A 27,343-nucleotide genomic window follows, 5' to 3' on the forward strand; every position below is an offset into this window, starting at 1 on the left:
GCGCCCGACCTAACGCTGCTTTAAAATGCTAACTTTATTAAATACTGTGCATTTGTTTAGAAATCTGTCTTTCAGGACTTTTTCTTTTGTTTCATTGATCTGTTTGTTTATTCCTCACTAATATCACAATGTTTTAATTATTAGAGTTTTATAATATGTCTTGATACACTGTAGGCAAATTTACCTCATGATTCTTATTCAAAGTTGTGTGGGTTTTTTTGTGCATTTTCTCTTCCACGTGGGATTTTGTATTAGCTTGTCAATTTTTTTTTTTTTTTTAATGAGACAGAGTTTTGCTCTGTCACTCAGGCTGGAGTGCAGTGGCACAATCTTGGCTCACTGCAACCTCTGCATCCCAGGTTCAGGTGATTCTCCTGCCTCAGCCTCCCGAGTAGCTGGGATTACAGTGCCTACCACCACACCCAGAAAATTTTTGTAGTTTTTAGTAGAGAAAAAAGTTTCACCTTGTTGGCCAGGCTAGTCTCGAACTCCTGAACTCAGATGATCAGCCTGTCTTGGCCTCCCAAAGTGCTGGGATTAGAGGTGTGAGCCACTACGCCTGGCTAGCTTGTCAAATTTTATGAAAAAATATTGTATAATTTTATTTGGGGTTGTATTAAATTATAGATTAATTTGTGGAAGGTTAACAACTTTAGAAATAGAGTTTTCCCTCCAGGAACATTAATATTTCTGACCTTTTTACATTCCCTGTAGTTTTTTTTTTTTTTCTGTAGTTTTTTATTTTGAAACACATCAAACTTAAATACAAGAACAAAGTATAATGTATCGTACACCTATGACCAACATCAAGCTTTATTAGATTTTTATGCTATATATGTCCTTCATATTTATGTTTTATCACTCTATTATAATCATAAAACATTAAAGATAGAGAACCCCCATATATGTTTTTAAGATTGATTTTCCCTCTCCTTCCCTTCTTGCCAGAGATACCATGGTTTTGAATATGATCAAGAGAGATCTGTTTATGGAAAAGTGGGTATAATATTGTCTGTCGTGTTATAATATGCTAGGATTGTTATGTATACTAGAGATATGGTTGTGTTTTTATGTGTTTGGGGATGAGTATCCATGGATGGATTATATTGTACAACTAGTTGAAGCCCTAATAGAAAGGCTAATAATTAGGATGATTTTTTAAATGTCTGGAATTCTGTGATTTCTGCCTTTTGTGATTGTTTAATGTTTACTTGTGTATATACCTGATAAATTTAATGTATCCCATTTTTAAATGTTTTTCAAAATCAAATTTATTTTTCTACCTCCCTTGTACTTCAGGATCAATTCCTAACTGACTGTAGTTCCCTAAGAGGTCATTGTGTTCAGCTCACTTTTTAATGCATAATGTCAGTTAGAGGATATAAAATGGTAAATGTTCTACCGTTTTTAATGTGCAGTTATACATGTCATTGTATTTCAGCCTAGTGCATAATAAATGACAGTTTCTTCTTGCCTCTTATCAGTGAAAACCTTTAAAATCATCTTACATTTTCATATTTTTCAGGTTCATATTTGAGAATAAATAATGTGTGGATATTTTAAATTTTGCCAGCTTTAGCTCTTACTTGGTTCTCCCTTAATTTCTCAGGTACTAATATAAGTGATGAGGATTTTCTTTTGCTGGAGCTTTTGCACTGGTTTAAGGAAGAATTTTTTCACTGGGTGAATAACATTTTGTGCAGCAAATGTGGTGGACAGACTAGGTCTAGAGATGGATCATTACTACCCAATGATGATGAGCTGAAGTGGGGCGCAAAGAAAGTGGAAGATCATTACTGTGATGCCTGCCAGTTCAGCAATCGGTTCCCAAGGTGGGTGCCCAGGACAGTAAAGTCAGAATAATCTCTTAATGAAATAGTTAGAGTTTTTACTAAATGAACTTTTTAATATTTATTTTAAGTATCAGAAATATATTCCTCTGAAACACAGGTGAGCAAACTGTGGCTGGCAGGCTAAATCCAGCCGACATCCTGTCTTTGTAAGTAAAGTTATATTAGAAGATAACCATGCTGATTCATTTGCTTGTGGTCTGTTTTTATGCTGCAACAGCAGAGTTGAATAATGATGACAGAAATGATATGACCCACAAAGTCTGAAATATTCACCGTCTGTCTTTTATAGGAAATTAGTTGACTCTTGTTCTAAAGTATAATTTGAGTATAGTCATGTTTAATGCTATATATCTTGTACTACTTTTTTAATTCCTAATTTTTAACTGATAACTAACAATACTGATAATAATAATGCTGAAGTATACTTTTACCTTCCATACTATCGTCGGATGATTATTTTAAACACATAATTGTATTTACTCTCACAATAATCAGCATTATTATTATTATCAGTATTATTAGCAGAAGTCTGTTTTAGCTAGGTGCTTCCCCTGCCCAACCTAACCTACTCCTCATATCTCTAAATTTTAAACTAAGGACATTTTAAATTTTAAATTTCCATTCTTTCATTTATAAGCCTGTTTTCAGATTTTCTGAATTGGCAATGCTTATAAAGTTTGGTTGTATTATCAGTCAAGAAAAGATACCATGTTTTGAAAATATCTAATTTTTTAGCTTAGGACATAGTTTCTAATCATGTGCTCGTTTTAACCTCTAGCTGTTCTCTATATGGGGAGGCTGAGGCAGGAGGATTGCTTGAACCTGGGAGGCAGAGGTTGCAGTGATCCGAGATTGTGCCACTGCGCTCCAGTCTGGGCAAAAGAGTGAGACTTTGTCTCAAAAAAAAGAAAAAGAAAAAAAATTATTTAATTACCTAAGTTCTGAATTCATTTATTTAGCTTAAGAAATGTTTTGTTAAGCATTTGCTTAACAGACTTGTCATCGCAGAGCCCATTCATTTATGCCTGTTTCCTTTCCTTCCAAAGCACATTGCTGACCTCTCTGCTCAGCTGCAACACTTTTCCTGCTCAGCCCTATCAGTTCAAAACCCACCTCAACACAAAATGCAAAATTTAGGGTTCTCGAATTGTCTGGTAATTTTATAATTGGAGTAACTTCTGAAAAGAATGTTACAAATAGATCCCAAAAAACAACTTCTAAATTAGCAGGCACCTTTAAATACTTCAAAACAGTAAAATTTTAATCAAAATGATTATTAGAAAGATAATATTTTAGATAAAATTGAAATTTAAAATTTTTGTTGAGTAATTTGTTAAAGTTGTTTACCTTTTAAATATAGTGAGCTAGTTATACCAGTTTGCTTGTCCAAATCTTACGTTATTCAAAACACAGGTCAAATAAAAGCTCTTCTCCCCAGCCACTTTCTGACTTGTTGTATTGTTTGGTCACTAACCTGACCTGTTGTATTGTTTGATCACATTCTGCCATATATTAAACACTAAATCTGACCTGTTGTATTGTTTGATCACATTCTGCCATATATTAAAATTATTTATGTTCATTCCTTTCCTCAGGATTGTGAACACCTTGAAAGCAGTACTACTGTTTATTTTTCACCAAAGATTCTAACATTGTGCCTCATATATTCTAGATTCCTAAATCAATATTTAAAAACAAATTAAAGACTGGGTGCAGTGGCTCACGCCTATAATTCCAGCACTTTGGGAGACTGAGGCGGGCAGGGTGGATCATGAGGTCAGGAGATCGAGACCATCCTGGCTAACACGTTGAAACCCTGTCTCTACTAAAAATACAAACAAAATTAGCCAGACCTGGTGGCACGCGCCTATAGTCCCAGGTACTGTGGAGGCTGAGGCAGGAGAATCGCTTGAACCTGGGAGGCAGAGGTTGCAGTGAGCTGAGATCATGCCACTGCACTCCAACCTGGGTGACAGAGTGAGACTCCGTCTCAAAAAAACAAAAAAAAATTAAGAAACGTTTCTGTTTAGCATAGAGGTAACGTAAATTATCTTAAAAATCTTGATTTTGATAATCAAAGTTTTTTGTTTTCTTTTTAAACCAGATATAATAACCCTGAGAAACTTTTGGAAACAAGATGTGGACGGTGTGGCGAGTGGGCCAATTGTTTTACACTGTGCTGCCGAGCTTTAGGGTTTGAAGCTCGCTATGTTTGGGATTACACAGGTACAGAATGTGGAATGAGCAGAGGGTAGTAGGGCTTTGCAGGCTTACAGGTTTGGGTTTACATTCTGAGCCCATCATTCTCTGTTACTTTTTGGCCTTGTCAGTCTGACCTTCCATTTGCCTTGTGTAAAACAGTAATAATACCAACCTTCCAGGTTTTTTGAAGGGATCACAAGAGTTTTGTAAAACACCTAGCGCTGTGCCTGGTGCTTTGCACTATAAATATTCTTTTTTCCCCCTTTATTTTATTTTTATTGATGCATAATGGATGTACATATTTGGGGGATACTTGTAATAATTTAATGCATTTATATAAATTCCACAGAGCAAATCAGTATTATTGGGGTATCTGCGATCTTAAATATTTGTCTTTATGCTGGAAACATTTGAATTACTCTCTCCTAGCTATTATGAAATATGCAGTAGACTATTGTAAACTATAACCACCCTATTGATCTATCAAACACTAGATGTTATTTCTTTTATTAGCAATTTACCATGGCATTTATAGTGATACTATTTATATATGGATAAAAACATGTAATAATGTGCCATAGAAATCTTCATTGCTATAGGGATGTAAACTTAAATTGCAGTATACAGAAATAATAAAATAAAAGTCATGTGATATTTGTGTTGTCCCTATTTAGAAATGACTTGTGTGGTCTACGTGTTAGAAAGTTGTTTTCCTTGTGTTTCCATTTTCTAAAGAATTAATGAAACCTTCCGTTAATAGTTAGTGTTCTCTTAAAATCAAATATAAAGCATATATTGACCAGAGATTCTATTAGACTTCCTGCCGGTTCTGGGTCTTAAAGTCCAGAGAGAGAGACTGTAGTTTCAAAAGTGACATTAACTCCTTCATGATGGTAAAATCAGAACGATACTTTTTATGCTGCTGTTTAATATGTCTACCTTCTTAAGAGATAAAGCGCACAGTAAGCCTAAAATTGAACACGTTAAAGGAGATTGGAAAAACATTTTTAAAATTTCAAAGAGACAGAAATTAATACAGGTATTTGAAAATCCTGTGTGCCACAAAATGCACTTATTAACTGAAATTCAGAATATTACGCATTACTTTATGATTCTTAGGATTTTGTGTATAGTTATTAGAAGTCATTCTGATTTCATTGTCTTTTTTCCGTTGCTCTCTTTTCTCTTACTTGAGTAGACCATGTCTGGACAGAAGTCTATTCTTCTTCTCAGCAGCGGTGGCTACACTGTGATGCATGTGAAGATGTCTGTGACAAGCCACTCCTTTATGAAATAGGATGGGGCAAGAAGCTTTCCTATGTCATAGCATTTTCAAAAGATGAGGTAGGGCATAAAAGAAAAAAACTTTTTTCCAAAAATAAAATATATTTTTTTCTTTTTTGACAGTTTTATGAATGTGAAATTAACATATGATAACCTGCATATATTTAAATTGTACAGTTTGATAAGTTTTATTTGTATACACTGAAATCACCACTGCAAATCAGTATTCATTGTATGGATGTGCCATAGTTTACCATTTAACCTGTTGATGGCTATTTGGGTACTTCCCAGTTTTTTTCACGATTTCAAACTAAGCTGCCATGAACATTCAGGCACACAAGTCTTTATACGGGCATATGCTGCCTTTTCTCTTTGCTTAATGCCTACGAGTAGAATGGCTGCATTATATGGTAGATGTACATATAACTTTTTAAGAAACCACTAAACTGTTTACCAACGTGATTGTGCCATTGTGCCATCTCACAGCAGTATGTGAGAGTTTCCGGTTCCTCCATGTCCTTGCTAACATTTAGTATGATCTGACTTTTTAATTTTATCCCCGTTAATAGGTGTGTAGTGGCATTTCATTATGGTTTTTATTTGTACTTCCCTAACGACAAATAATATTGAGCATCTTTTTACGTGTTTGCTTACCATCCATATGTCCCCTTTGCTTATTTTTTTTTTTTTAATTGGGTATTGTGTTTTCTTACTGTTGGGTTTTGAGAGTTCTTCATATATTCTTATATAAGTCCATTGTCAGATGTGTGCTTTGCAAAGATTTTTCTCCCTATCTGTTGTTTGTCTTTTCATACTCTTAATAACTTTTGAAGAAAAGAAACTGGTGTTCAGTTTACCAATTTGTTGTTTTATGGATTGTGCCTTTTGATGTTATATTTAAGAAATTTTGCCTAGCTGTTGGTCACAATGATTTTCTATGTTATGTCTTAGAAGTTTTATATTTTTAGTTTTACACTTAGATCTATGATCCGTTTTGAGTTAATTTTTTTTATAGGATCTAAGTTATGAAGGGGTTTTTTTTACATATGGATAATGAATTGTTCTAGCACCATTTATTGAAAAGATTATTTTTTCTCTATTGAATTCTTTCCACTTGTATTAAAAATCAGTTCTATAGTATAAATTTAATACAATAAAAATGGATAAAATTTTTATTTGTTGAATTTTGTGGAATCAGCTTTACAGATAAATTTTAAAAAGGTAATATTTTGAAATTTTCACTTTTCTATCATGGCATTTCTGGTTAAACTATCAACTGTTTAGGAATGAATAAGTGACGAATTCAGTTTATTTTACAGACTTTTAAAGTTTTATTTTATTTTATTTTTAATTTTTCGAGACAGAGTCTCTCCCTGTTGCCCAGACTGGAGTGCACTTACACGATCCCGGCTCACTGCAACCTCTGCCTCCCAGGTTCAAGCGATTCTCCTGCCTCAGCCTCCTGAGTAACTGGGATTACAAGCACATGCCACCACACTTGGCTAATTTTTTTGTAATTTTTTTTAAGTAGAGATGGGGTTCCACCATGTTGTCCAGGCTGGTCTCAAACTCCTGACCTCAAGTGATCTGCTCACTGCAGCCTCCCAAAGTGCTGAGATGACTGCACCTCGCCCCATGGCTTTCAAATTTTAAACAAAGGATAGTATTCTAAAAATTGCATTTAAGGCTGGGCGTGGTGGCTTATGCCTATAATCCCAGCACTTTGGGAGGCCAAGGTAGGTGGATCACCTGAGGTCAGGAGTTCGAGACCAGCCTGGTCAACATGGTGAAACCCTGTCTCTACTTAAAACAATACAAAAATTAGCTGGGCGTGATAGTGCATGCCTGTAGTCCCAGCTACTCGGGAGGCTGAGATACAAGAATCGCTTGACCCTGGGAAGTGAGACTACAGTGAGCTGAGATCTTGCTACTGCGCTCTAGCCTGGACAACAGAGCGAGACTTCATCTCAAAAAAAAAAAAAAAAAGCATTTAAAAATTACATACATTCTAGGTATCTAGTAAATAAAGGTTGATGTTTGTAATCTTGTTAATTATTTGCATTCTGTTATTTGTTTCAGGTAGTTGATGTTACTTGGCGATATTCCTGTAAACATGAAGAGGTGATTGCTAGAAGAACTAAGGTTAAAGAAGCATTACTTCGAGAAACTATTAATGGGCTTAATAAGCAGGTATGTGGTGGCTATCTTTTTTGAAAGAACAGTTGACATTTTTTATGTAGTCGAGAATAGCCATTTATAGCCTATTGAAATTCTTAAAGTAGTAGCATTGTTTCATAAGCAAGAATATGTTCTGTCTTTTTGTTCATTGAAAATTTTGAGGACTCATTTTAAATATTATGAGTTATTAAACTGTCTCATCTCAAAGTTCTATGAAACACAATTTCAATGTTGGTAGTACCTGACAAAAAGTGTGTTGTCTTATTTATCAGTGTAACTGTGCTTTGGATATGACACTCATATTTATGTAGTATGTGTGTACCTACACACACACACACACACACACACACACACACACACACGTCCATGTGAGGACATTTCTGAAGCAAGGCACAGGAAATTATTAACAATGACTACTTCCGAGGAGAGGAACTGGGGTTCCAAGATGAAAGGTTCAATTTTTATTTTATACCCCATGGATAGTATTGAAAAATTTAACTCTATACATGTGGGTTTTTTTCATAAATTAAAAAATAAGCAATGAATTTTGCTGTAGCAGGCAGTCAGAACAGAGCAGAGCACATTAATCCAATCAGTGATTATGATTCCAGGTAAGGTTTCAGTCTATTTTGAATCTGCACTTACTCCTAATGTGTAGCCCTTCAGAGATCTCTACCTGAAAACCTGGAGTATATGCTAGACCCCCTTGCTGTAGAAGACTCTGACCCTCAGTTTATTGTTACCCCAGCACTGTGATTGTGCTAAAAATTCTGGTTTGATTTCCAGCACTTCAGTCACTATTTTGTCCTTGGCTTCTCAGACTGTTCTCATGCCACTTAATAATTGACAAATGACTGGAAGGGAAAAGGGTGCAGCATGTGCCCTTCACCTGAATTCTTTTCTTCTCTTGGAGTCTTGACTTCTCAAGTTCTGGCTGCCTTTGCAGCTTTCTTTTGCATTCAACAGGTGTTTATATGTGAGTGTTCTGTGTGTGTGTTTCTACTAGCTTTTCTAGCTTTTCTCAGCAAGACATTCTGACACAAGCCAGTCTATCATATCCAGAAACAGAAGTTGCTACCTTCATTATAAATAAATCTAGGACAGTAGAGCTCATGGAGAGTTGGAAATAGGTGTTAAGTGATTTCCCAATGTAAAATTTATAAAATTATTTAACTTTTCCACAGTGTCCTTTTTATTTTCTGAATAATATATGTTTGAAAATAAAATTCAATACTTGTTTCAAGACCTATTAAAATGCAAGTGTTTTAAGTATATTCTTGCTTAGAGATGGACCTATACATTCCCCTAATCTTAACTTTTTTAAAAAACATGAATTACAGAGGCAACTGTTTTTGTCAGAAAACAGAAGGAAAGAACTTCTCCAGAGGATAATTGTGGAGCTTGTTGAATTTATATCTCCCAAAACCCCTAAACCTGGAGAACTTGGGGGAAGAATATCTGGGTCAGTGGCTTGGAGAGTAGCCCGAGGTGAAATGGGTCTACAGGTATTTAATTGATTCTAGCATGATGATCCTTTTACTTTCCTGCTTTCTATACTATGCTTTTCCTGTACTATGCTCCAAGTGCATTGACTATGACCTTTCAGTTAACTTGAGAGTAATTATTTTAAAATGCAAACATTTGAAGAGAACCAGTAATTGACTGACATAGCATAATCATGTGTAAGAGTTAGCAAAGCATTTTTAAAATGGGACTTAAAATTTTTTTTACCTTATGTAAATTTTTAGTGCAGTATAACTTTTACTGAAGAATATACAGGAAAATGCACAAATTACAAATGTACAGCTTAATGAATGTTTACAAATTTAACACCCAAGTAATCACCAACCAGAATAAGAAATAGATCACTGGAACTGTAGAAACAAGCGTGAGTTTCTTTCCACACTGCCTTACACCCTTGAAAGTAATCATTTTTCTGGCTTCTAACATCATATATTAATTTTGCCTGTTATTGTGCTTTATATAAATGGAATCACATAGCACGTACTGTTTTGTATATAACTTCTTTTGTGCAACTTTGTGTCAGTGAGATACATGTTGCAATATGTATGGTATGTTTAGTCTCATTGCTGTATAATTCATTGTATGAATGTAATTTTTCACTGTTGATGGCTATTTGCGTTATTTCTAGTTTTGGCTGATATAAATGGTGCTGCTCTGAACATTTATATTCATATTTTCAGTGAATATGTGTAGGCATTTTGTTGGATGTATACCTAGGAATGGAATTGCTAGGTAATAGAGTATGAGTATATTCAGCTTTAGTAGATATTGCCAAACAATTTTTCAAAATGGTTATGCCAGCTTATACTCTCACCAGCAGTATATGAAAATTTTTGACATCTTTGTGTACACTTGATATTATCTATCTTTTCCATTTTAGCAGTTTTGGTGGCATATAGTAGCATTGTGATTTTAGTTTGCATTTTGGTGATGACTAATTATGTTGAATACCTGTTCTTTAAACTTTTGGATGTCCTCATTCTCTTTTGTGAAGTGCTTATTTAGGTCTTTTAAAATGAGAATCTAATGCATTTAGAAGAATGCTGTTTCACTTTTATCCTCTCCAGATGAAAACTTTATGGAGTGGGGAAATGACAGAATTTGGGGAATTCAGCAGATGAAAGTGTTTATTTCTTGGTATATGCTGGCATATATCTGATATTGGCTAGAAATTATTGTTGGTGGTATAATTACTGTTATATTATAACTTATTTTTTAAGATATCACATGATTAATCTCCCAAAAGTCAATAACAATAGAAATATAATTTCCATAGTTAGGTCCTAAAGTTAAGTGACTAGGTAAAAATCAGTGTGCTAGACTTTGTAACGGGCATTAGGACAGTATAATAAACTTTCCTTCGCCTTGAGGGAGCTAAAGTTGAGTCACTGGAGAGCATTTAATATAAATGTTTAGGAAATTTGCAATGAAAAATGCTTGAAAGGAAAATAACTCATCACAATATCAATATCAAGCAGTTCCAGAGTTTTATTTATCTACTTTTTCTAAATTTGCCATTGTTGCAGCTCATTTCTCTAGTAACAGAATATGTTTTAAAGGAGCAAATTATCCCTAATAAATTTTATATTTGCTTTTTAATTTGTCTTATCGTCTGTAGCAGGCAGTTAAAAGTGTTGGTTCAGCCATAGGATTACAAGATCCAAATTCAACAAATAATTCAAATCACTGCCAATGCAGTGTGTTACAAGTATAAATCTAAATACAGCCAGTTAAAAAGAGCTAATTTAATTCACAGCTGTGTTCAATTTAAAACATGGCTATTATTTAGGTCTTCATTTCCTTTTATGCATGTGTATGCTACCTCTTGCATGGCATGGAAGTTGATTAACTTTAAAAATATGAATTGGGTTGCATACCACATTGTTTTCTCTTTTGAATTTTTTTTTTTAAGTTTCTTAATTGCTGGAGACCATTTTAGGGCCATGGATTTAAAAAGAAATCATTTTTTCCTTTAGAAATGGATGTTTGTTTTAAAAGTAAATAGAAAAACATTAATCCTAAATACTTTTGGAATTAATCTTGCAATCAGCTGGAAACAGAAGGAACATTGGTGATATCATTTCCAGAAAGAAAAGTTTTATTTTAATCTTAGAATTAAAATATTTTATAAAATATTAATGTTATTTTGGACTAGAATGCAAAGATTGCCTGGGATTTTAAGGTTAAAATGTGAGCTTTTGTAATAATCTTACACATGCAGAAGATTATTTCATGCTATACCTCTCAGCTGCTCTCCTACCTTAGGGAATTAGGAAAGGACACTGAAGAAATGGTTGAGGACTGAGGATGAAAAAGAATCAAGTATGTGGAGAGTAGAAAGAACAGCATCCTAGACGAAAGAAGCAGCATGTCTCAAGGCCGTGAGGCAAAATGAGCTGGACCTTTTTGAGGAACTGAAGGAAAAGTAATATGATGTGAGTGTAGAAATGAAAGGGAAGAGTAACAGGACATCTGGTTGGAGAAGCAAGCAGGGTGAACCATCATAAGGCCCTGGTAGCCTTGGTAAAGAGCTTGGAGTTTAAGTCACTGAAGTGAGTTAAGCAGGAAAGTGACATATCCTAGTTTACATTTTTTCAAAAATCATTTTCATTGCTATGTGGAGCATGGATAGGAGAGGTAAAAGTTGAAAGCTGGGAGTCAGCTTCAGGAGACAGCTGTAGAAGTCCAAGTAGGGGATAGTGGTGGTGGTAGAAAAGAATAAAAATTAATGAATTCATTGAATGCAAAATCACAAAAATATAAGTCAGAGCTCATACTTCTTGTTTTTCTCTCTAGTAATGTTTAGAGCTATAATAACATCATACTGATTATATTTAATTTATAAAATAATTTCCAAATTTTCCAATGGCACCAATTTTTTTTTTCAATTTTGAAGGATTCTCTTACCACTCTGCTTAGTAATTTCTCTTTTTTCTTTTTTACATCTTCCATAATGTTGAAAAACTAATTCTGCTTTCTTTTTAAGAGAAAAGAAACCTCGTTTATTCCCTCTGAAAATGAGAAGATTTCTAAACAGCTCCACCTTTGTTATAATATTGTGAAGGATCGTTATGTTCGAGTTTCAAATAACAATCAAACCATTTCTGGATGGGAGAATGGTGTGTGGAAAATGGAATCTATATTCAGAAAAGTTGAAACAGACTGGCACATGGTAACTTAATACATAAAACCGTTTAAAACTTTTGTCATTGTTTAAGCAAATATAGATTGGCTTCATTTTTCAGTTGTGCAAAATATGAAAACTGATATATCATACTTATTTTTAGTAATCCTTTAACCTGGAAAAGAAAATTGTGTCCCCAGTGCGTAATCAAAAGTCCACTAGAAATTCTTGCATTTTTATCAAGGAAGTATCTGTTTTCATCTAAGAGGATGAATTTAAGCCTTTCATGGGGAAAAATAATCAAATGTATGATGAAGCCATGTGACTGATTTTTGCATGAATATATATATATATTCTATTCAATACTATATATATATATATTCTATTCAATACTATATATATATAGTCTATTCAATACTATATATATAGTCTATTCAATACTATATATATATAGTCTATTCAATACTATATATATATAGAGAGAGAGAGAGAGAGAGTGAATTAATTTCTTCACCGATGTGTATTGATTACCCATTAAATACAGGCTATTTAGGGAGTATAATAGATTTAGTTCAAAATTTCAGAAATCTAAACACCTAATAGGCAGTCACTTCAAAGAATGGATGATTGAGCAGCAATATTGGTTATTTCTTCTCTGTATCTTAAAAAAATGAGTAAGTAGAGGTTAGGACTATAGCAGTGCATTTATACCAAGTTGCATGTTATCATCACATTCAGTAGTGAATAAGAGGCTTTGCTTTAAAACTGCCTGCTCCTTAGAAATACACCAAAATAAACTTAAAGCTATTCACATGACCTCAGTAGATCTGATCTTATTATTGATAGAGTTTCATAGGAATTAATTAACTTATAGGAAGCTTTTAAAGTTAATTTACCAAGATACTTGAGTGGGAAGTTGTTCACTTGTAAAATATATTGATAGATTTAAAAAGTGTGACACATACAAACAGCTGCTAGTGTTTATGAGCATCTGTTATATGTTGTCACTGTACTAGGCATTAGTCAAATTACCAAAGATGTCTATACAGTCATAAGGTCTCTGCTTTTCTTTTTCAACCATAAGTTTTTGTTCAAAAACTTACCTTGCTGCTTAAACATAGAAGTACTCCGTTTATATCACATTGTCTAATATTAAAAAAGTTGAGGTATTTTTGTATTAATAACTTATAGGATTATTCTAAATTTTGGAATTTTCTTCTTTAGCTAAAGAAATGCATAAAAATAGAGATAAAATTTAAAATTTCAAGATATCTGTAATTAGTTGTGTAGTTGATGAGAGAGGATGAACATCTTCTAGAAGACTATCCTTAGCCTAAGAATTTCTCTGAACAGAAAGCAAGATAGAATAAAAGTGTTTTTTATCCAGTGACTATACTTGCTGAAATGGAGAAAAATCATGTTTTTCCTCCTAACCAGCCACATTAGTCAAGTAGTAATGATGGGGAAAATAGCGATGTGTTACAGAAGATGTGCTATGCCAAGAAACAGAACTACTCTATGGAGTATTCCTTCTTTGTCTTACACACTCATTTGTTCATCAGCAAGCTTGTACTGGTGTGCCAGGCATTATTCTCAGCTACATGGACAAAAAGATGATTCCTGACCTCACGATCTAAAAGGGGAAGCCAAAGCATAAACTGCCGTCTTAACCATGATGCAGAGTGCTATAATAAGGATATCAACACATTGATTGCTATGGAAACAGCGAGGTGGGAGTGATTAGCTCTGGCTGTGGGAGTTGGGCAAGCTCCACTGAGCAGACGACATTTGAGCTGGACGCTGAAGGTTGAGTAGGTGTTCATCAGGCAAGGAAACCAAAACAAGGCATGGAGTACGTGGCATGTTTCAGCATCTGCAAATAGAACATTTTAGCCACAGAGGGGCTATTGTATGAGAAAGATTTAAATAATGTAAATGATAGACAAAGACCATTACATAGAAAACACACCCCTATTCAAGTAAAGCTTATGCCTTGATATACTTTTATGAAGGTACCATTTTTTTTTTAAGTTGAATGAGTTTCTTTCTAGCTACATATATTTAGTATCAAATGAAGAAAAATACTAGAATCTTTACTTGTAGACAGTGGTAATTCAGAAGTAACAATTGTCATTATAACTTGGGTATTCCATCTAAATCAGTATTTCTGGTTCTGTACTAGCACGCCCCCAGTTAGGGATTTTCTAGCTCTGTTGAATAGTAAACGTATTTTTCACCACACTTTTTCTTGGTAATCTCTAACCAGGTGTCATGACAGATCACATGCATCCTGCTTTCAGAGTTTTAGAACAGATTCTTTACCTCTCAAAGAGGTATCCTCCCAGGCGCACAAAGATTAAAATTTGCTATTTAGCAAATAGCATTGTTCAATAATATCTGAATTGAAAAGAATATAAAAACTAAATCAAGAAAACCAGTATGCTTTTTGGGAGGCAAGTGATAACACCTTGATAAAAGCAGTCTTAATAGCTTCCTTGCTAATCTCCATCTGCCCTAATCCTTTCAAAGCTGTGATCCATGCTATTGCTAAAGAAACATTTACAAAAACTTAATCCTTAACTGAGTGGTCTTAGAGTAAGACATAGCTCCAAGTCTTTTCCAAATCTGCTCCTTGCCTTCTTCTCTGGCTTTGCCTTACACTATGCTACCCCTTGCTCTCTGCATTGCAGATATATTGCCCCGTCTCCCTTCTTCACAGAACCTCCTGTACTTCTCTTTTTTGATTAATGTATTCTTAACCTTGCCACTTGGTCCAAGCCTCACTCCCTCAGGTCCCAGCAAACCGAATCCATTTCCCTCTTTATAGGTTCATTTGTACCATGTACCTCTCTTTCATGACATGTATTCAACAAATAGGTGTGAGAATAAATTATTTGTCTCTCTCTGTAATAATGTTTACATTAGATTGTAAACAATTCTCAGGGGGAGACCTTGTCTTTTTCTACTCACTTTTGTACTCTCAGTATTCATACATCTGGCATAGTACCCGATACATAGTAAGTGTTTAGTAAAGATTGGTGAATGTAAGAATGTATGTGGCGTAAATTCTGCATCACCCCTAGGGCTATGTAGAGCACTGTAAAAACTTCACTTTGTTGAGTGTTCTTTGGATGGTCTTAGATACTTTTTGGTTTTGATCAGTTTTATCTCTCTTTGTCACTACAATCATTTTAGCATTTTGATGGAGGGGGCGGGTGCATGGCATTATGTCAAGAATTCATTCAACACTTAGCAAATATGCACATTGTCAAGTGTTGTGCTTGGCAGTCAGAGGTAATGGTGAATTAAGAGGCAAGCCTCAAGGTGCATATCAGCTGGTAAATGAAAGACGTGTGGGCCAACCGTTTAGATTAATGGGGTAAATGGTAGAAGAGTATGTGTTTGTTTATGATACTGAGAGAAAGAAGACAGAAACAAGAGCCACTGACACCCTGAATCTGAGTGAAAAAACCTCATACTCCAGGTATTTTGTTTTGTTTTGTTTTTTGTTCGCTCTACAAATATTTTGTTTTGTTTTTTTTTCTGTTCTTTCTACAACAATCAACTCAGACCTCTGTGACCAAATATGTGGGGGTTGGGTTCCCCCAAATAAGCAAGCAATTCTGTAGCAGAACTAGCTGAGTGACCTCTAATGTAATCAATTCTAACATAATCTTCATGGAGATAACATTAGATCCTAAATGTTGAGGGCTTAGTCCCCAAGACTGTCCCCTCCCCACTTCAGGTGCCAGTCACAACCTCCAGTTTGTTTTACGTGTGCTTCTTACCAACTGGCTGTAAATCAGGACTCTATCCTTGGAGTCAATTAATTTTCTAGAGTGACTCACAGAACTCAGGGAAACACGTTTACTGGTTTATTATAAAGGATGTTACAAAGGATACAGATGAAGAGATGCAGAGGGCAAGGTATAGGAAGGCACATGGAGCCCCTCTGCCCTCCCCAGGTGCGCCACCCTCTAGAAACCTCCATGTGATCAGCTCTCCAGAAGTTCTCCAAACGCTGTTCTCATAGGCCTTTTGTGGAGACTTCATTGGATTTTCATAACCATGACAACAGTGTAGAAATATGTTTGGACAAAAAGGGTGTGATCTGATACTAATAGCCTGACAAAACCAGCAAAGCCTATCTGTTCAGATTCTTCTTGGTCTCTGTGCAGCATTTCCACCTCCAGGGTATGGAACAGGACACTTTCTGAAATAGGGGTGTTATGACCCACAATCAGACAAGGTAGGTCAGCACCAAGACAGAAAGTTGTGGGGAGATTGTATTTTTAGTTTCCATGGCCTGCCTTAGAAATAACAAAGGCTATGGGAGTTATGAGCCAGGAACCATGAATGAAAATCTGGAGAGATATATATACACACACACATATCATAGTGTCACACTGAGTCAGAGAAGGCCTTGCAGAAGAAATAATATCGGAGTTGGCTTTTGGAGAGGAGGAAGAGGGGAGAGTTTCTTAGTATGAGGATAGGATGTGGAAGGGGAGGTTGTTTGGGGACCTGAGAAATAGTGTGTTTGAAAGCACTGAGGTGAGAGACATCTGGTGTATTCAGGAAAGAGTGAAAAGTAGAGAATATGAAGGAGAATAGTGAGAAATGAGACTAGAGAGGTAAATAATTGTCAGGTCCCAGGGACTTTAATTACCTTAAAATTATGTAATAGGAAACCATGAAAGTTTCCTATTTCAAATGTAGTAAATGGGAAGTATACATGGAAATCTTAAATATTCTATCCAGATTCTACAAATGGAATAAATTGAAAGTATACACAGAAATATTTAAATACAGTGGGAACTAGGAGTGGATTCATGTTTGATTTTCGAGATAAAATGGAATAACCAAAAATAAGACTCATTGCAAGTGCCAGTTTACCAGCAACAATTTAAGATCCCTTGAAATACAACTGCTTTGCTCTATATCCGTAGGAATGACGACCTTCAGGGTGCCTGCTGTATGGTGAACTTAATTTGAGTGAATCTTAGCAGCCTAAGTAGAACAATAATTTTAAGAATGTATTAAAGAAGAGCTTCAAACAATATAGTACAAACTGAACCTCTAGGGAGCCTGACATGTAGTAATCAAACCTCTAGGGAGCCTGACATGTAGTAATCAAAATATCTTTGAGCAAAGATCTTCTATAGAATATTAATTACATAAAGAAGCCAACATGCAAATTGTTCTCAGTCCTGAAAATAGTGGTTACAGCCACAACCCGAAGGACAAGTTCTATTTGTATACATTGTGAATAGTATGGCTTATGCCTAAACCCTAGACACACAGGTCTTGTTCTCACTCAAAGGTTGTATATGCCCATATGTGCTTACAGACATCAAAAAGGAGCAAGGATGGGTCACTGGTGGGAGGAGAGTTGGGGTGGTATATATAGAATACGGGAGAAAACCTCCATGATTTCTGACTTTACTAGCACTCCTGCTAAAGTAGGATAGCAACACTCACCTTTTAGAGACCTACATATTACAAAATCGAGCTTATAGAATGCACACAGTAAATTAAAAAAAAAAAATTTAAGCCAACAGGCAAAAATGTGTCTATCAAATAACTCATGATGTTAGGAACAATCAATAGTTGTAAAAAAAAATGTTTTTTCTCTACATTAAACAAGTGAATGTTTGCTTTTTTTTTCCTTTTAAATGAAGTATAGTTACTGATTGTGTTGGTATTATACATAGACAGGACCAGATTTGGAGGTTTTTTATAAATTCTATTGTTTTGGCACATTTTAATTTACCAAACTGAGTATACATATTCTTGGTAACTTTCTACCACCTCTAAAAATGAGTCTTTGACAGAATATATTGTGTAAAAAAGATAATAGGAATTTTCTGTATAAATAGGGTGTCTGATCTCCATATACTGTTTCTTTAACATGAGACATTTTTTATTTTGCTCATAGTATGTTTGAATGTTTAAACATGTAAGTATTAAATCATGAACTCTATCTTATTCTTTAACTTTCTAGTCTTAAAAGCTGATGATGCCTTTAGGACTGAAAATTTTAAGTCTTTAATAAATGCTGTCAGGCATGTTCAACAGCTACTATAAACCTTCTCTTACAGTTAAAACCACAGTTCTGACCCAGACCCACACAGTATAATTAAGGCAATTATTGGAGTAAGCTAGATTTGAAGTTAACCTAATTCAACCTATCATGTTTTATACCCACACTTTTGAGGGACATTTGAATCTAGTGAGCTCTGAAAATATACAAGATACAGAAATGCATATTGAGATATAAATTTGAGTATATCTATTAATATTTATGTCTTAAGATTACTTTCCTCAAGTCTTTTAGTTCTTTTAATTCACCTTTCTTCCAGTAGCCTCTCTGTTTCGCTCTTCTTTCCCAGCTATCCCCCTTTGGTAGCCATTCCTTTAAAGGAGCAATTAACCTGTGTGTAACCCAGATGTCTAATAGTTTAGGATGGGTGAAACTAATGACTCTCAGGGACCACCGGTGGAGTCCTGAGTCCCACGTCCTCCTTACAAACGGCTTTAGGAGGAGCATGCAGTAGGAACATATATGAATACTGGAGGATGTTATAGTGACGTTGTCCAAACTTGAGTGGAGCAATTGACAGTTCCACGTCTAGATTTGTCAACAACAAACAACAGTTGGCTATACATATCTAGTTTAAGTAGTAGTTTAAGATCATTTTCTTTGGAGAGTGATTGCTCAGTTGTTACATAATCTCTAACTCACTGATTCTAAAATTTTTCAGATTAAATTAACAGGCACACCTGGAAGAAAAATAGCTATAGGTTGGTTGTCAAATAGATGGTGATTAGAATACTATCGGTGATTGATTTTTTTACTTGATGAGTAAAGACCAGAATACAGAATAGTACATGTAATAGGATATTCCATGGCAGATGTGTTTTATATGGTACTTTCAACTATTTTCCCCTGAGCTAGAGTATGAGTTAGATATTCCTAAAAAGATCAAGTCTAATATGAATATATATATACATATATACATATTTGCATACAGATCTTTAATACTTAATATTTACTAAATGTTTTTATTTGTATTTCTTTTTTTTTAGACAGAGTCTCGCTCTGTCACCCGGGCTGGAGTGCAGTGGCACGATCTCACTGCAACCTCCGCCTCCCTGGTTCAAGCAGTATTCATGTATCAGCCTCCCGAGTAGCTGGGATTACAGGTGTGCACCAACATGCCTGGCTAATTTTTGTATTTTTAATAGAGACGTTCCACCATGTTGGCCAGGCTGGTCTTGAACTCCTTATCTCAAGTGATCTGACTGCCTCAGCCTCCCAAAGTGCTGGGATTACTGGTGTGAGTGACCGCGCCTGGCCCTAAATGCTTTTATGAATCCAGAAACTGTGCCCCCAGAGAGCTTATGATTTGATGAAGGTAGGTCAGAATATGGGCAGTATCAAGGAGTATAGTATACAAAAATATAAAGGAGCATTGGCAATTCAAGGTGAGATGAAATTGTGGAGTATTTTTTTTTTCTTTTCTTTTTTTTTGAGATAGAGTCTTGTTCTGTCACCCAGGCTGGAGTGCAAGTGGTGCAATCTCGGTTTACTGCAAGCTCTGCCTCCCAGGTTCACACCATTCTCCTGCCTCAGCCTCTCGAGTAGCTGGGACCACAGGCGCCCGCCACCATGCCCGGCTAATCGTTTGTATTTTTAGTAGACACAGGGTTTCACTGTGTTAGGATGGTCTCGATCTCCTGACCTCGTGATCCACCCACCTCAGCCTCCCAAAGTCCTGGGATTACAGGCATGAGCCACCATGCCCGGCCTAATTGTGGAGGATTTTTAAAGCTAATAGATTAGACAATGTAAGAATCAAGTACTTGCTGTACCTTTCAGACCAGGCAGATGACGTAAAGAGAGTGGGATTTTAAAACATTAACCTGATCAGAGCCAGGCACGGTAGCTCACACTTGTAATCTCAGCAACTCAGGAGACTGAGGCTGGTGTCAAAGTGAGACCCTGCCTCTAAAAAATTTTTTTAATTAGCCAGGCATGGTAGTTGGAGGCTGAGACAACAGAGTCATTTGAACCCAGGAGTTCAAGGCTGCAGTGAGTTATGATCACACCACTGCATTCCAGCCTGGGGGACAGAGTGAGACCCTGTGTCTAAAATAATACACTTGAAAATAAAAATATGATCAGAGCAATTGGAATTGCACAGCAGTAGTCAATTGCAGCAAGATGAGTGTAAAATCCAAACTGTAGTAGTAAGTGCAGTATTAGTGAGGAAGGGGTTTCTTTCCAGGAATTATTTCAAACAAATACATAGAATTGTGTGGGAATTCAGACATAAGGGATGAACAACTGAAGAGTCAGTGTCTTAAGAGTTTGAGCATGGTTGAATAGAGTGACCTGTGAAAGACCAAGGCTATGGATGTCAGTTTTCATGGCAATGTTTTGAGGAGTGTAGACAGAAGTATGAGAGGGAATGAGCTGGAAGCAGCCGGTAGGCTTAGATGCCTTAAATAGTATACATTTAATGTGCTAAAGGGTATTGATGAAGGAACAGGGAGCATGCCATTTAGAGAAGTGAGCACAGATATCACCTTTTAAACTGTTAGTTAGCAATGGCTGAGGTATTTTCTCGATTTAGAGGCTATAGCATACCACGTCACGCTAGGAAAACGTATATGAAAATCCAGACTTAGAAAAGAAATAAAAATTAAGGAGTAGTTGCATTTAAAAGGATTCTTCATTTTCAGCAGGATTAATCGTAAAACTCATTTTAAAAAGTTGTCTTAATATAAAAGAATATGATTTACCAAAATTTTGTTAGTATGTAGTCCTTTAGAGTTGCACTTATTGGGGACATCTGCATTCAAATAATACCTTTCTTCTAGGGCAAAAGATGCCACGGGAAAAATTGCCAAAAAAAAAAAAAAATGTTAGCAGTTAAGAACCTTTTCAACAGGGAAAAGTTAGTTTTAAAATAACGACTTGTACATACTACCCTGTGATAGTAATATTATTCACTAAGTTTGTTTTCTGTATTATTTCATTATTTCTGACAGTTCCTTTCTCCCCATCCCTACTCCTTATAGGTATATTTGGCCCGAAAGGAAGGATCATCTTTTGCTTATATTTCCTGGAAGTTTGAGTGTGGGTCGGTTGGCCTAAAAGTCGATAGCATTTCTATTAGAACAACTAGTCAAACTTTTCAAACTGGAACAATAGAATGGAAATTGCGATCTGATACAGCACGAGTAGAACTGACAGGCGGTAAGCATTTGACTGGAGAATTAATCATGAAATATATATTTAGCACTCTGAAGACCACTTGTACTTATTTGAGATGTAGTTCTTTTTTGTATCCAAGAGTCATTGATACTATTTCAGTAAAAAAAATAAAAAATAAAAATTTAAATAAAACCTGTGTGATCCCATTGTAACAGAAAGGCCGATGTTTTCTGTTGTGAAATACAAACGCAAGGAAAAAAATCATTTCTTTGTTTCAAAGGATGCATTTCTTCCATAAAGAATAATTTGTATTTATTTTTAAGGGTTTATTTTAACTTATACATCAGCCTATATAAAATGCATTTCAAAATGATCTGTGTTCTTTAAATTACCAAAAGCAAAATGTTAATTTTTTTTCCCCTCTAACAGATAACAATCTTCACTCCTATGCTGATTTTTCTGGTGCCACTGAAGTTATTTTGGAAGCAGAATTAAGCAGAGGAGATGGTGATGTCGCTTGGCAACACACCCAGCTGTTTAGACAAAGCTTAAATGACCATGAAGAAAATTGTTTGGAGATAATTATAAAATTCAGTGACCTTTGAGATCCTGAACATTATAGAAAAGCTAGCAATAATCAAAGACTTACTAAAGTAGTCTGTTGGTTCAGTGCATGCTTAGTTGGCATTACCACCCTGTGCTAGCATATTTCTTTTGCTAGCTATCCATCATGTAATCCTCATGAAAATTATCTTTATACTGTGGACTATAATAAAATATTGAATTTAAAACTTTCTTCCATATGTGACTATAATTTGGAGTAAAGTCTCATTGACCCAATATGGGATTTTAATCTAAAAACTGTAAGTATAGTTTTAAAAGTTAAATAATGATATTCATGATTAAATGCTATTCATGATTATGATAAAATCTTGGGCTTATGATAGTAATTTGACATTTTCTGATCAGCCATTCATTTCTTCAGAAGTGGTTGAATTAGTCTCCTAATATTTTTAATTTTTAATTAATGTGAAAGTACAGTATCTCATAAATTATATAATGCATGAAAATTTATATGATTATAAATATGCAGGCATTTAAGAAATAAAATGAATTATTTTGCCTTACATCTTTTTAGTTTTTATTTTGGCTAATAAAAATCTTTTTTCTAAACATTGAAAAATACTTGAATAGATATGAGTTATGAAAACATTTAACATTGACAACATAAATTAGGATACATTTTAAATTCCATAATACATGGACATTTTGAAAATGCCTTACCTTTGAGTTATATTTTTATCTACCTCATTGAATAAAATATTATTGATTTTGAAAATATGTATATTTTACAGTATCTATATATTGTATCAAGTTTTTGTGTATGTTCTGTATAACCTCTCAAATTAAGTTTAGTGAACATTAAGCATTTATGTACAAAGCATTGTGATAGCACTGTGGAAGAAGCAGTGGTGAAAAACATAGCCCCAAGCCTCCAGATTCCTTTGTGCTGTTCTGCAAAGTGAGTTCTCAACTCTTTATACAAGAAAAAGACATACTCAGAGTCTCACCCTGTGCCACTCAATAGAACGTGACATGTATTATAAAATATATAATTAAGATCCTGAAACAAAGGTCTTATATTTATTCTTTTTTTCTTTTTAGAGATGAGATCTTGCTATGTTGCCTAAGCTGCTTGAAACTCCTGGGCTTAAGCGATTCTCTCACCTCAGCCTTCCAAGTAGCTGGGACTATAGGCATGTGCCATTGCTCCCAGCTTATATTTGCTTTACAATTGCAGTAAAACTCTGTTGAGAATCTTTTTGTGCTAAAAAGTTATATTTCAAGAGTAGTAGTTTATGCATCTGAAATTATTAATATGTCTTGAATATAAGAAAGTTTTCTGGAACTCTCAGTCTCGAAATTTTAACCTATAGTGGCCAAGTACTTAAGATCGGAAGGACTTGACACTTACCTGTCTTGTGGTGTCTGCTATTGGCACAGTGAGTATTTTGATGATCATATGGGCTGATCCTGTTAACCAGCATGAAAAAACCTAGAACTATTCAAGCAGTTTTATAAAGATGGTAATAGAATGTAGGAACTCAACTGAATGGATGCATTCTAACTTTTACTGTGGCTTTAAATAGAAAAAATGATTCGAGTTCAGATGTTTCATGTTGTTACAGAGTTGAACTGTCGAAGAGAAAAGGTAGTTGCATACTTTTTTTTTTTAATACTTTGCAATATATGTACATATTTTTCATTTTACTTTAAGTTCTGGGATACAAGTGCAGAATGTATAGGTTTGTTACATAGGTATATGTGTGCCATGATGATTTGCTGCACCTATCAACTCATCATCTAGGTTTTAAGCCATGCATGCATTAGCTATTTGTCCCAATGCTCTCCCTCCCCTTGTACCCGACCCCCCAACTGGCCCCAGTGTGTGTTGTCCCTTTCCTGTGTCCATGTGTTCTCACTGTTCAACTCCCACTTATGAGTGAGAACATGCAGTGTTTGGTTTTCTGTTCCTGTGTTTGCTAAGGATGATGGTTTCCAGCTTCATCCATGTGCCTGCAAAGGACATGATTTCATTCCTTTCTATGGCTGCATAGTATTCCATGGTGCATATGTACCACATTTTCTTTATCCAGTCAGTCATTGATGGGCATTTGGGCTGGTTCCATGTGTTTGCTATTATAAATAATGCTGCAGTAAACATACATGTGCATGTGCCTTAATAGCAGACTGATGTATATTCCTTTGGGTATATACCCAGTTATGGGATTGCTGGGTCAAATAGTATTTCTGGTTCTAGATCCTTGAGAAATCGCCACACTGTCTTCCACAGTGGTTGAATTAATTTACATTGCACCAACAGTGTAAAAGCATTCCTGTTTCTTCATAGGCTCACCAGCATCTATTGTTTCTTCACTTTTTAATAATCACCATTCTGACTGGCATGAGGTGGTATCTCATTGTGGTTTTGATTTGCATTTCTGAAATGATCAGTGATGTTGAGCTTTTTTTCATGTTTATTGGCCGCATAAATGTCTTCTTTTGAGAAGTGTCTGACCATATCCTTTGCCCACTTTTTGATGGGGTTGTTTGTTTTCTTCTTGTAAATTTATTTAAGTTCCTTGTAGATTCTGGATATTAGATCTTTGTCAGATGGATAGATTGCAAAATTTTCTCCCATTCTGTAGGTTGCCTGTTCACTCTGATGGTAATTTCTTTTGTTGTGCAGAAACTCTTTAATTAGATCTTATTTGTCAATTTTTGCTTTTATTGCAATTGCTTTTGGCATTTTCGTCATGAAGTCTTTGCCCATGCCTCTTTCCTAAATGGTATTGCCTAGGTTTAATCAGTGTGCAAAAATCACAAGCATTCCTATACACCAACAAAGACAAGCAGAGAGCCAGATCATGAATGAACTCACATTTGTAATTACTACAGAGAGAATAAAATACCTAGGAATACAGCTAACAAGGGTTGTGAAGAATCACTTCAAGGAGAACTACAAACCACTGCCCACGGAAATAAGAGAGGACACAAACAAATGGAAAAACCTAACATCCTCATGGATAGGAAGAATTAATATCATGAAAATGAACATACTGCCCAAAGTAATTTATAGATTCAATGCTAGTCCCATCAAACTACAATTAACATTCTTCACAGAATTAGAAAACATTAAATTTCATATGGAACTACAAAAGAGCCCGTATAGCCATGACAAACCTAAGCAAAGAGAACAAAGCTGGAAGCATCACGTTACCTGACTTCAAACCATACTCCAAGGCTAGAGTAATCAAAACAGCATAGTACTGGTACTAAAACACATATAGACCAATGGAGCAGAACAGAGACCTCAGAAAAATAACACATCTACAACCACTGCGACAAACCTGACAAAAACAATGGGGAAAGGATTCTGTGTTTAATAAATGGTCCTGGGAAAACTGGCTAGCCATATGCAGAAAACTGAAACTGGTCCCCTTCCTTATACCTTATACAAAAATTAACTCAAGATCTATTAAAGACCTAAATGTAAAACACTTTTCTTAAATGTATTTCATGAGATTTTCAACCCAGAGCCTACCCCATATGTTAATAGATATTTTATTATACAGAAAAGTTTGGAAATGGTACAGAAGGTATGGGACAACACAGTTCTTGATAATGTGAAAAGCTGAGTGACAGTAAACTGGTAAGGCAAAAGTAACTTAGGCAAAATGTCAGATAGTACATACCCCTCAGTGAGTGACCAATATTAAGGTACATTTTATTTAGGATCTTATGATTAATAAGTTTTCCACTGCCATTGCATATTAAAAAGAATCTATACCCTGGTTTCAGGTCAGATCCCATCATGATGAATTCCACAGACACAGCTTGTTATTGCAGTGTTTTATTTTTAAGAAAGTCCTTTGCTGGAAACCACATTCTCATGGTGAACAAGAAGTACATCTGATGCTTTGATCGATTTACAAGGAAAATAGTGCTTCTGATTAAAGGAGGGCCAGAGAACACTTTGTCATAGAACACTTTTGAGATAGAAAGTGTTGTTAGAGATAATTTAACCCAGATTTCTTACTTTTCAATGAGGAAAACTCAAGCCCAGAGAAGGTAAATGACCTGTCCTGACAATTCAATGAATCAGTGGTGTAGGCAAGATTCATTTCTACATCTAGTTGCAAGGTTATAGAATCAGAGACCTGTAAGTGGGTTGCTGTTTTAATAGGTGTTATTATACTTTAATAGAAATGTTCAAGTTGAGAAGGTATTACAATTGAAATTAGAAGGTATTAATATAGAAATACAGAAACTTTAATAGAAATGTTTAAGTTGAGAAGGTGTTATAATTGAAATTGATTTTTCTAACCATAGTTAAACTTTTCTAAAGATTTTTTTTTCCTCTACAATAATAAGTTGTATTTTGATTTTATAGTACCAGCAGATACACTCTTCATAAACTAATAGCAGATCCAGGTAGCACACCTTCCTTAAATACTTTTGGGAGAAGAAGAAGAAGGAACCAATATAGGTCATGATTGGTTTTATTTCTCTTAGCATATATTCAGTTACACTCTGCATATTGACCAAAACACTGTTTTGTTTCTGATAAGAGATTTAGAATACACCTAAAACAACAGTCACCACTTTTTGAGTTTTTCATAAGTGCCAATGACTTTCATTGTCTCATTTGATCAAGATGGCATTGTACAGTAGATACTGTATCTTATCCCCATTTCATAGATGATGAAACTGAAGAATTAAGTGGGAGCCAGTATTTTAATGGCTGTGTGTCCAACATCCCTTTCCTGTTTCTTAAGCCACAGTGAAAACAGACTCAGAAGTTGAGACTTGCTCTCTTCTTAGTTTTCTGAAGACTTGCTCTGGGAATAACAAAATTGTTTTATAACGATATAACAAAATATTATAAAGTAAAAGTGCTGCCTCCACTTCCCATGCTCTGTATTATTTTCCAAGTTAACTGCCAAAAATTTTACATGTGTCCTTCCGTAGGTTTCCTGTGGATTTTTATGTCTATATATGTATACACACAAACATATACATACAGTTTTCATGTGTTTTTTATGTAAATGGAAGTATATCCTTTTCCCGCTTGTTTTTTAACAATGTGTCTTAGAAATCATTCCTTGGTCAGTCATGGATCTGCTACATTTATTTTTAACTGCTTCACAGTATTCCATAATTTATCCATTCTATTATTTACAGATATTTATATTCCCCACCCCCCCTTTTTTTTTTGTTATTAAAAGCCCTGCTACAATGAGCATCCTTGTACATATTTCTTGTTTTTGTTTTTGTTTTTATTTATTTATTTATTTTTTATTTTTTATTATACTTTAAGTTCTAGGGTACATGTGCACAATGTGCAGGTTTGTTACATATGTATACTTGTGCCATGTTGGTGTGCTGCACCCA

The 27,343-nt window shown here is 35.0% G+C and overlaps 1 protein-coding gene across 2 annotated transcripts in view; it reads left to right on the forward strand.

The window, feature by feature from the left end:
* NGLY1 (N-glycanase 1) overlaps window positions 1-22,515 on the forward strand; it is a 73,786-nt gene extending 51,271 nt beyond the window's left edge. The window contains exons 5-12 of one of the 2 annotated variants that reach the window (XM_011956235.1): window positions 1,610-1,832; window positions 3,958-4,079; window positions 5,254-5,399; window positions 7,419-7,529; window positions 8,858-9,022; window positions 12,028-12,213; window positions 21,253-21,430; window positions 21,818-22,515. In XM_011956235.1, coding sequence (XP_011811625.1) covers window positions 1,610-1,832; window positions 3,958-4,079; window positions 5,254-5,399; window positions 7,419-7,529; window positions 8,858-9,022; window positions 12,028-12,213; window positions 21,253-21,430; window positions 21,818-21,993 — 1,307 coding nt within the window. In that variant the 3' untranslated portion in view covers window positions 21,994-22,515. The remainder of the gene's footprint in view (window positions 1-1,609; window positions 1,833-3,957; window positions 4,080-5,253; window positions 5,400-7,418; window positions 7,530-8,857; window positions 9,023-12,027; window positions 12,214-21,252; window positions 21,431-21,817) is intronic. The other variant, XM_011956236.1, reaches the window with a different exon arrangement.
* Window positions 22,516-27,343: the final 4,828 nt, after the last annotated feature.

This window comes from Colobus angolensis, unplaced genomic scaffold (genome assembly GCF_000951035.1).
Source record: "Colobus angolensis palliatus isolate OR3802 unplaced genomic scaffold, Cang.pa_1.0 Scaffold411, whole genome shotgun sequence".
NCBI lineage: Eukaryota > Metazoa > Chordata > Mammalia > Primates > Cercopithecidae > Colobus > Colobus angolensis.